This window comes from Amphiprion ocellaris, chromosome 4 (genome assembly GCF_022539595.1).
Source record: "Amphiprion ocellaris isolate individual 3 ecotype Okinawa chromosome 4, ASM2253959v1, whole genome shotgun sequence".
Classification (NCBI taxonomy): Eukaryota; Metazoa; Chordata; class Actinopteri; family Pomacentridae; genus Amphiprion; species Amphiprion ocellaris.
In genome coordinates this window covers 28,759,502-28,770,410 of record NC_072769.1, presented here as the reverse complement: position 1 = coordinate 28,770,410, position 10,909 = coordinate 28,759,502, and the positions used below count along the sequence as shown (strand labels likewise).

General features: G+C 39.5%; 1 protein-coding gene across 1 annotated transcript; it reads right to left on the bottom strand.

Moving 5' to 3' along the window:
* Positions 1–3,461: 3,461 nt before the first annotated feature.
* LOC111566311 (keratin, type I cytoskeletal 19-like) lies at positions 3,462–8,951 on the bottom strand. Its single transcript, XM_023266843.2, has 9 exons — positions 8,605–8,951; positions 8,208–8,333; positions 7,520–7,602; positions 7,103–7,259; positions 6,832–6,993; positions 6,619–6,744; positions 4,540–4,769; positions 4,412–4,449; positions 3,462–4,325 (listed from the first exon to the last, which is right to left on the bottom strand). Exons 1-9 carry the CDS (start codon positions 8,902–8,904, stop codon positions 4,219–4,221), a joined length of 1,329 nt encoding a protein of 442 aa, XP_023122611.2. The 5' UTR covers positions 8,905–8,951; the 3' UTR covers positions 3,462–4,218.
* Positions 8,952–10,909: the final 1,958 nt, after the last annotated feature.

Genomic DNA, 10,909 nt, shown 5'->3' with positions numbered 1-10,909 from the left:
GGTTTTAGGAGGTGAACAGGAAGAGTTGTTTTTCGTATTGATTATCTTTTACTTTGTTCATGGTTGGAATGTCCATCAATGTCAACGTGAAGTTCACTTTTAGTTCTGTTTATTTCTTCTTATTTTACTAACACCCATTTGTTTTTAACCCCCTCACATGTTGTGCTGTTGTAAACTTACTCTTTCAAATAAATACTCGTCTAACCATCTGGAAACCAGCGTTTGAACTGTTTTTCTGTTGCTCCTCACCTACTTCAGACAGCCAGGACATAACGTTTTGTGGACTAAAGGCTAAACGATGACATTTTCAGAGCGACATGCTATAATCTGACATTTTCTGGATGACATGCTATACTATGACGTTTTTAGAGCGACATGCTAAACTATGATGTTTGTTGGACCAAAGGCTATACTATGACGTTTTTAGAGCAACATGCTATACTATGACGTTTTTTGGGTGACATGCTATACTATGACATTTTTTTGGACCAAAGGCTATACTATGACGTTTTTTGGGTGACATGCTATACTATGACGTTTGTTGAGCGACATGCTATACTATAGGCTTTTTAAATTGACATATTACTAGGACTTTTTTTCTTTAAGTTTTTTTTGTCATTTTTTAGGAACATTTTACGAATTTGAACAGTTTCAAAAATTACTATACTTTTACGTGTGCAATGAAATATTATTCTATGGCATTTTTTAGACGACATATACTCTGTTTTCTTGAAAAACATACTATTCTGACAATATACTGCACTATGACATTTTTTGAACCACATATCATACATGACAATTTTAGGCAACATCCTATCATTTTGCACTTTTTGAACCACGTAATAATCTTTTTTTTTTTTTTTTGCCAAGCTATACTATGAACTACAGGCCATACTATGTTATTCTTGAAAAGTATACTATACTTTGACACTTTCTGAACTACATCCTATACTATGGCATTATACACAGAGTGCTTTGGTTACATGTTGATTTATAATCTAGATTTTTTTCTGTTTTGTTTTTTGACGGGATTACCACAGACCTGACCGTGAACACCGTTGACACCCACCTGAGGGAGACGCTGCCTAAGATCTCAAGGCTGCTTGGTCGTGGTCTTTCTGGTCCTGCTCCAGAACGCCTTCATCAACTACATCTTCTTTTGAAGAGGCCCTCAGATGCTGCAATCTCTGACCTTCAGGAGGAACTGCTACTTTCACTCTGTAACGAGACGGCGGTTATTTTAAAGACCCAGCTCCTGGCGGCTTTGAGTGAAAATTTAACATCCATCAAAACGAAACTACAGACAGTTAAATCTGAGCTGTTAGTCAGTATTTGAAACATCAAGTCCGACCCGGCTGCCCTAAAGCACACTGTGGGTGAAACGGAAACTTCACTCTCCACATCACCAATGACATCGTCACACTCCAAAGCAGAGCACCTGTCTGCTGAACTTTTAAAAGTGGACTATAAATGTGAAGAATGTGAGCAGCAGCAGACTGTGAGCAGCGGAACAGATGTGAGCAGAAAGAAGTCATTTTCTTTTTTATTTTCTTTCTGGTTGACTTGATTCTGTCAGATGCAGATGTTGGAGCTGATTCTGATCTTTCTGCTATTTATATTTTTATTATCTCTGATTATTTCATTATTTCTTTATTGTAAAATAAAGTTTGAGGCATAAAGACTCATTTAGTTAGTTCCATCCATCCATCATCTATACACCGCTTAATCCTCACTAGGGTCGCTGGGGGCTGGAGTCTATCCCAGCTGACTCAGGTGAAGGCAGGGGACACCCTAGACAGGTCGCCAGTCTGTCGCAGGGCCACATACAAAGACAAACAATCACTCTCACATTCACACCTACGGGCAATTTAGAATGATCAATTAACCTCAGCATATTTTTGGACTGTGGGAGGAAGCCGGAGTACCCAGAGAGAACCCACGCATGCACAGGGAGAACATGCAAACTCCATGCAGAAAGATCCCGGGAAAGCCGGGACGCGAACCAGGGATCTTCTAGCTGCAAGGCGAAAGTGCTAACCACTACACCACTGTGCAGCCCTCATTTAGTTATTTTATTCCTGAAATCTTTGACGTAGCAGAACTAAACTTCCATTTTCCTTCTTGTACTTCTGATACTAGAACTAAACGTATCTTCAACACGGATCATCTGATTTTAATGAATCAGCAGCAACATCACAACAACAAATGAGACAATTTTCAACAAATTAATGAAACTGATGTCATTTAAAACTATCAGAGTCTGTTTTAGTGTCAAATTAAAGCTGATTACTGACAACTAGAACATTAACATTACTGTTTTAATCACATTTAAGTTTCCTGAACGTTACATTAATGTCAACCAACCACAGTTTTATGAACTTAATGAACCACATTCCATGAACACAACACGCTTCAGCTGTTTACATGAAACTCAACACAAACATCGTTAGCTTAATGCTACGTTAGCTTTAATCAGGCTGAGCTGCTAGCTCGGTTAGCATCGCTAACATTAAAGCTAATATTTACTATGCTAACTTTCTTCTCTGGTCAACACACACTGAAACAAACTCCACCAACATCTGGAGTGCATGGCACACATTATATCTGACACTAAAGCTGCATATAAAGTGCATTAAAAGCGGCACCGATACGAAAATAAACATTTACTTACCGAACTATTAGAGTCCTTTCAGTGTCTGCTGGTAGAATCAGCCGAAGGTAGAAAACTGGTTAAAACAAGCCAACGGGCAGGAAAACTGTCTGTGGAAAATGTTATGCTGCTCCACCGATAAATAAACCAACAGTTATTATATCAGAGTTAATTAGTGATGTTACGAGATGTGCCAAGGCTTCGAAGCGTGTGCCGAGTAATGGAGGGGGCGTGTCCACGAAGCGCGTATCGAGGCTTGCTTCATTTAGGGGAGGAGCCAAAATGATGACGTTCGAAGCCTCGCAAGCCGGTCGTACCGCGTGACTGGTTCAGGAAGTGATTCGCAGGTACGACGTGCAATTCAAATTCAAAACAAAGGGCAGTGAAACGCAATGGATTCCCCGTTCACATTTGTTGGATTTTTACCTGCTGTATCTTTGCATTCAATCGGTTGGAGACTCTTTTTTTATAGAACCAGCCAGAAAGAGAAGATTCTCCCCTGTCTGGGAACACTTTGACCTGATTTCTCCTAATAAAGTAGGCACATAACAAGTGAAGTGTAATATGAATAACTGTGACAAAACCACACACCCCTTGTTCTAATTTCTTCTTTTTCTGGTATTTTACAAGGTGAAGTGTCTGTTGTGTTCCAAGGAGCTAGAGAAATATTGTCCAAAAAAAGAAGCCACCTGAATCCCAGCACTGTGGAAAAATTGATATTTTTGAATAAAAACAAATAAAATGTTGTCCCTACTTTTGTTTTACAGGTTGTCACTGGTACCAGACGCACAGTCACAAAACAACAAGTAGCAAAAGCACAATCAATTTTATTTATATAGCCCTTATTACAATTAAAAGTATCTAAGCACTTTACAGAAAGCCAGAACCTGACATCAATCAAGCAGTCAAGCTACAAATCTCTCCCCAGTTTGTTTCCATTTCCCCCTCTGCCCCTGCTATCAGGAAAAGCAGACACTATATTAAGTATATTACTTGTTTATTGGCATTATCATTTAAGCACAATTCAAAGCTTCACATAGCAAAGCTAGTGTCACTATAGGCACTCTGCCTGTTTTACTTTTATTTGTCCAGTTGATGGCGCAGTAGAGCAAATGAAGCACCATGAAGCTTCGAACCATGAGTGAAACAATTGGATGGAAAGCCTCAATGCTTCATGAAGCTTCAGCTCGCCATCTCTGCTTTTTGATCATGAAAAGGAAAAACGCCTTGTATTTCAATTTTAATTTTTGTATTTTAGAACGAAAATCAAATAACCACTCGTTTTTTTGTTTTTCAATACCCGTTTCAGAACGGAAAATCCAATTGCCAGATCCGTACACGGACCCTTCATCTTTGTTTTCTGATTTCTGATCATATTTAGGTTTTACGCTCATCAGAAGAAAAGATCGTGCCTCACTGCAACTTTCCATTTCCAGTCAAAAGAAAAGAAAGAAAGTGCCAATAAACGCTTTTTCCCAACTAAGTGAATTATACCAATAGATTGAAGACAATTTAAATGAAATTGATGTAAAATTGTAAGCTTAAAGGCAGCAGGGCTGAGCTAAGTGTTACTGAATAGTCTCCACTGTGGTGTCGACAGCGGAGGACACGACCTTTCCATCAACGACTTCCTCCGTGATGGTCTTCACTCTCCTCTCAATGTGGGGTTTGTGTTCTGCACAGGACAAAAACAATGTGTCACACTGCACGGAGCCTAACTCAGTGATGTTATTACAAGATTACAAAGGACTGGGATCTTACCTTCCACTTTTTCTACCACCTTGCTGATGATCACAGACCTGTGCAGACAGCGAACATTATTTTAAAACACATTTCATTGCTTTAGCTGTCGGCCTACAACTTCCACTTTGAAATACTTCATGTCTCACTTCTTTTGAACCGTCTGCTCTCCTTCCAGCAGCCTCCTGTATTCTGCAATCTCCAGCTCAAGCCTCATCTTGATGTCCAGCAGCTGGTTGTAGCTGATCTGCTGCTGCTCTATTGAGAGTCTGAGCTGCTGCAGCTCCGTCTCCAGGGCGGTGATGGTCATCTGCTGCTGGCTGAGCTGCATGCTGTAGCGACTCTTCGCTTCCTCCACATTCTGCTGCAGCAGCTGCATCTGCAGGACGAACAGGAGGGATGTCAGGAAAGCTTCACGTGAGTGTGATGAGAGGTGCATTAAAGGTTTTTATTTAGTGTCGTGGTGCATTTTGCAAAACTGAAAGGCTCACAATTACTTTCTAAGTTTTCTATTCAATCCTTTCTAATATGTTTCAAATGTTATTTCTTATCAGAAGTTAATATAAAAGTTGAACCAGGCTCAACTTCTGCTGCAACACATTCCTTGTTAATTACTTTGTAAAGCCATATTTCTGCATTTCACCTCACAAATACGAAGTTGAAAGATAAAATACTGCCAACATCATAACTTTCCTGAGTTGCAAAGTCCATTCTGTGAGTGTTACAACCTGTTGTTCAGCGTTTTGTTGGCTGATAAACACCTTTAAACAATTTCTAGTCCGTTTTAAGTTGTAAAAATCTACTTTTTAGCCACGTTAACATACCCATAAGGTGTTTTTTAAGTGCTAGAAGATGCATCATGAGTGAAAGGAGCAGTTTACACCATATCTGAGCATTTCCACCCCAAAACTGTGAATTCAGAGCCACAGATTCAGACTTCCAGGGTTTCATACGTAACAAATCTAAGGAACCAGTCCTGATACTAATGGCTGGACAAGTTTCCATTGTGTATCACAGAGTAGTTTTACAGTTTTTGAACAGAGCTGTAGGTGAGCCAGTGACTTCATAGATCTGCACATACTAGAGAAGGCAACAGTGAAGAGGTACATCTAAGACATTTTAAGGCAGGAAGTGACTATTTTCATGGAAACAAATGTCTAAATATGCCACTTTGATACACATAGGTGAGTATTTGGGGTTTAATCAATGAGTAGAGAGGAATTTTAAGCAATTTATTCCCACCAACACAGCTGCATTGACAGTTTTAGGCTGAATTCTGCACTAACCCAGACTTAACTTAAGATAAACATTGGTGTTTGTTACTGTCCGTAAGCGCGACTTACAGCTACTTGAATTCATTTTTTTCCACTTTATGCTTCTTTTTACTTCCATTCCACTATATTTCTGAAGGAAAATTTGTCCTTTCTTCTCCACTACATTCTTTTGACAGCTTTAGTTACTTTTAAGGTGAACTTTTTTCCAAAAACACAGCACATTATCAAAGATTAACGCAGCCTTTTATGGTTTCCTTCATGAAGCAGAGTGCAGTTGAGGCCACATTTCAGACGCCTATAAGTTGCACCATCAAATGTGAATTTCTTTCCTTCTAAACTTGTTGCATTTTCATTTCAATAAATGCTCAAATAATCCAATGTTTCACCAAAAATTAAAGATTAGAGAAAAAGTCCAAAAAACTAACAACATATTGCCCATCAGAATTTTTTTCTTTCTTTCTTTTTCCGCTACTCATCGCTCTACCACACAGATTTATCTGCTGTCCCTGTATATAAAACTGAATATAAATTACTTTAAACTGGATTAATTTGCAGCAGTTAAACAGTAACATGCTGCTGATATACTGATGCGTCATTATTAATAATCTAATGAACCCACATATAAGAGTATAAGTGTCAGAGGGACAAAACCTGACTTCTACCTGATAATTCTTATGCATTTTTATTTAAGTAGTGAGTTCCATACATGACTGTTACTGTTGGTGAAGTGGGCAGTATTTGTTGGTATTTGTTATTGCAGGAAAATGAATTTTGTCCTCCATTACCTATTTTAAAAACACATTCGGACAAGATCTTAATGAACAGTATAAACAGGAAAAAAGGCAACACTAAGTCAAACCTCTTTCAATACAGAAAAAAAAGTGTGAACCAGTGCTTTAATGGCATTTTTAAGTGTAACCAAGGTGCACTTCTGTTGTTCAAGCTGTGGTTTACCTCTGTGAGGAGGCTTTGCCGATTTATCTCCAAGCTCTGGTAGGTTCTCTTCAGCTCTGACAGCTGCGTTGAAGACTCCTTCACAGTCGTCGTATGAGTGATGATCTGCGTCTGGAGAGAATCCACCTTTGTACACAGAAATTAAAAGCATGTCATCCTTTTTCATCATGCTTTTCACTTTCACAGTTGTTTGGGAACTTTCATTCTTCTCACCTTAGCTTGGAACCATTTCTCCAGCTCCAGCTTGTTCTTCACCATCACAGATTCATACTGCTCCCTCATTTCCTCCAGCACCTTGGTCAGATCCACGGATTGAGCGCTGTCCACCTCCACGTTCACGTTGCCGCTCTGCTGGATCCTCACCTGAGTCATCTCCTGCAGCGCACAAAGGATGCATTTTAATCTCCACCACCAACAGATGGCATCATTGCATTGCAAACGGTGGCTCAGACACTATGTTTGTGTTACAGAAAATGCTTGTCACCTCCTCATGGTTCTTCTTCATGTACTGTAACTCCTCCTTCAGGCCTTCAATCCTCATCTCCAGGTCGCTGATGGTAAGTGTGAGACCGTCCCGGACTCCTCGGAGACGAGCCACATCAGCCTCCACCGTCGTACGCATGTTGGCCTCAATCTCATATCTACCAGGAGAAGCATGCTTCATTAACATTTTTTCTGTGATCATCAGTTGTAATGAAATAACATATTTAAGTGTGTCTGCTCTTCCTGTATTTGTAAATTTTACCTTATAAATTAAAGCATTTTTAAACTTTTTTCCCGCTAATTTACAAGCTACCATTACAAAACCTTCTTCACACTGGGTTGGCGTACAGTATGTAATGGTTTTATTACAGGGTGCACATGAATTACAACATGAAGCAACACAGGAACGCAAACCTACTTGACTCTAAAGTCTTCTGCAGCCAGTTGAGCGTTATCAATCTGCAGGATGACGCTTTGGTTTGCAGAATGTCTTCTTGCAATCTAAGTGGGGAGAAATGAATACAGTCACTTTTTATTCTGTATTATATTTAGGCGGCTCTTTTTTAAAATTAATGTTCAGGAATCTATACTAGGTACTAGGAATCTCGTTCAGTTTTCTTTGGATGTTGTTCAGAGCAGTTTGGTTGCGTAACCAGTCTGGGAGCATCAAGGTAAAAAAAAAAAAAAAAAAAAAAAGCTGTTCTCTTATCAATCATCATCCTTGTCACAGTCGTCATGTTACGTGCAGTTGATACGTGTTTGCATTTAAAACAACATAATGTCAAAGCATGATAAACATGACTCAGCTCAAACAGCATGAAGCTGCAAATATGCCCAAAACAGACACATTAGTGACGAATGAGTGAATCCTAACGACTGGTTGTTCTGCATTGTGACATTTGGTTTTGTTTTCAACAGCTGGAGCTATGCCTCTTCTCTCTTTCTTCTCAACATGACATTTGAAATCAGCGAGCAGAAATGTTTGGGTAATACGTACTTTTTTGGCTCACAGCACATATGCATTCTTGCAATTCTTGTTTATTGCACTGTAAAACATTTTTTGTCATTGCAATGTGCAGGTCTGACATGCAGAATGTGAAAAGTACCTGATCTCGCAGCTCGGCGATGGTGGCAAAGTAGCCAGCGTGATCTCTGGTCACAAGAGTTCGCTTGCCATAGAACTCTTTGATCTGCAGCTCCAGCTTGCTATTGGCTGACTCCAGAGAGCGCACCTGCAAGCACAAACACATCCGGTCAATGTCTCAGGGTTTTTTTTCTCACCACTGATGACAATGCAATGCTTTAATGAGTGTAAAAGTGAAACATTGCATCATGAAGGTAGATTATACCTGAAACTGCTAAATAAGCTGCTCTGCTTTTCCTGTTTGGTTAATTCATAATTGTGTGCATGTGAGCAGCTCAAAACCATTTTTTTCTGCACGCAGATGACTGCTCAGCAGAAGTGCAGGGAAGTGAGCAGGTGAAAGCGTGAACGTGACTTACTTTGGCCAGGTAGGAGGCCAGGCGGTCGTTGAGGTTCTGCATGGTGATCTTCTCATCTCCGATCACCGAGGTGCCCCCGTACTGGTTCAGCGAATCTGCAGGGAAGACGGAGGTGGAGATGCGGACCCCGGACTCGCCCGCTCCTCCGTACACGCTGAACGCCCGCTGGCCGAGGTAGGGCCCGTTGGAGATGCGGCCCTGCTGCATCCATCCTCCGGCCTGGCTGACGCTGGAGATGCTGCGGCTGCTGCTGCTGGACAGGCTGCGGGCGCTGAAGCTGCTCTGCTGGATGACAGACATGATGATGCGAGCTGGAGAGTCTCCGAGGAGTGATGGAGCCTCGCACCTCTGGGTGTTTTATAGGAGGCACATAGCGTCAGGTCGCGGGTCACAAAAACGCTCGGTATGCAGATAATAGTTTGTTTGTAAAGTCGTTAGGTGTGTACAGAAGCATTAGTGACGCTGCGTGGAAAGAAGGCTCGAAAATCCAGCTGGACGGCTTAAAGCTGATATGCAGACTGATGCGCATCCTCACAGACAGCTAATGGTTTTGTAACCTCATTCATCCCATGTAAACAGGTTTAAATGGCAAAAAAATTAAGAAAAAATCCTGGCGTGACACTTGATCCCATTTTAAAGAAGCAGTAGGCTTTAGAATGTAATATGGAAATAAATAGTTCACTGCAGGGTTTTTTTGTTTTTTGGGGGGGGGGTTTTGGAACATATTTGTGTACCATACTTTGTGTACATACCATACTTGTTTAAACATTGTAACATGTAGTCTTTGGTGCATTGTTTCAAACTTATTTATACATTTAGTTTTTTTTTTATATGTATACCAGGCTATATAAAGTAATTTATGCATTATTATTAAATTTTTAAAATATATTTTGACAATTGATGCAGCATTTCCTTGTCTTATACTTGTACTCAGTGCAGTAAAGTTAGATTAAGTTCAATAAAGTTAAATTGAATCTAAACTCAATCTAAAAGGCACACATAATTTTCATGTCTGCAGTCAGAACCAGAGGATGCAAAACCTCTATATATACACACGTAAAATTTATACATTATGATTCAACTTTATGATTATTTTTGACATTTTATACAGCATTTCCTTGTCTTTACACTTCTATTCTCTGCAGTGACAGTAAAGGTGAATGTACAGACTTTGATTATGTTCAATAAAGTTTAATCTAAGAGTCTAACAAAAACTCCTAGACAAAGTCATTTCTACATTATTATTTACCTTATAACATGTTTTTGATAATTTATGCTGCGTTTTGTTGTCTTAGTACTTCGACTTGTGTGCAATGACAATAAAGTTGAATCTGTAAAGGTAGATTATATTCAGTGAGGTTGAACATAATCTAAATTCAAACACACATCATTTTAATTTTGCACCTGGAATCAGAGGATGCAGCACATATTGGCGATATACAATAAAATATTCTTTGAGGTGTTACTTTGAACCAAATATATGTACATTTAACCTTGTTCCATACTGAAAAAATGCCTACTGAGTCCAACAAAAGCCACTAAAGTAATTCATTCAAGATTCAAGACGTTTATTTGTCACAAACACAATTATACATAGTATAATGCGCAGTGAAATGCATTGCACCTGTTCCAAACCAAAACAATAAGAATAACAAAATAAAACACACAAGAAATATGTGTATTATTTAATGTTTAACGAATTTACACTGCCCTTTATAGTGTTAAATCAAAGGCAGCAGGTGATGTGTGGGGTAAAAACAAGATCAACCTGTTCACCTGGAAACAACAGGGAGGACTAAAAGCAGTGGTTTTGGCATCAATATCTTTCCCCACTTTCCTGTCATTTTCATTATTGTACCTGTTTCTGCATCAACAGCGCTAAACAAATTCACTTGTACTTATCTGCTTGCACTGCTGTACTTGCTTCATCATCATCATCATGTTCGAACTGTACCAAAGTCGTCTCTCACATCTATGTGTGTATAAACAGCTAAAATTCTACCTTGCATAATGCATTGATGTTAAAGAGAGGTACATTTGGAGGAACTAGATTTGTTTTTAACCACACCCAACCAGTTCTCTGTAATCCTGGTTTTCTTTAGAAGAGGTTGAAGATATTTCTTTCTTCTCCAGCCAACCAAAGGGAGTGAATGAGAGTTAATACTTACACCGTTGATCATTGAGGAACTATGTCTCTACAGAAAGGACTGAACTCCATACCAGACTCCCCCCGCCCAAACACACACCTCCACCACACCTTTTCTTAGGAAATTTATCTCACACATGGTCAGGATTAAACAAAAGT

Bases quoted from the DNA above. Each gene is read 5' to 3' on its own strand.
- LOC111566311 (XM_023266843.2), bottom strand. From the start codon at position 8,904: ATGTCTGTCATCCAGCAGAGCAGCTTCAGCGCCCGCAGCCTGTCCAGC. The intron at 8,334-8,604 runs GTAAGTCACGTT...TTGTGCTTGCAG, and splicing joins TGGCCTCCTACCTGGCCAAA to GTGCGCTCTCTGGAGTCAGC. The intron at 4,770-6,618 runs GTAAACCACAGC...TTCGTCCTGCAG, and splicing joins GGCAAAGCCTCCTCACAGAG to ATGCAGCTGCTGCAGCAGAA.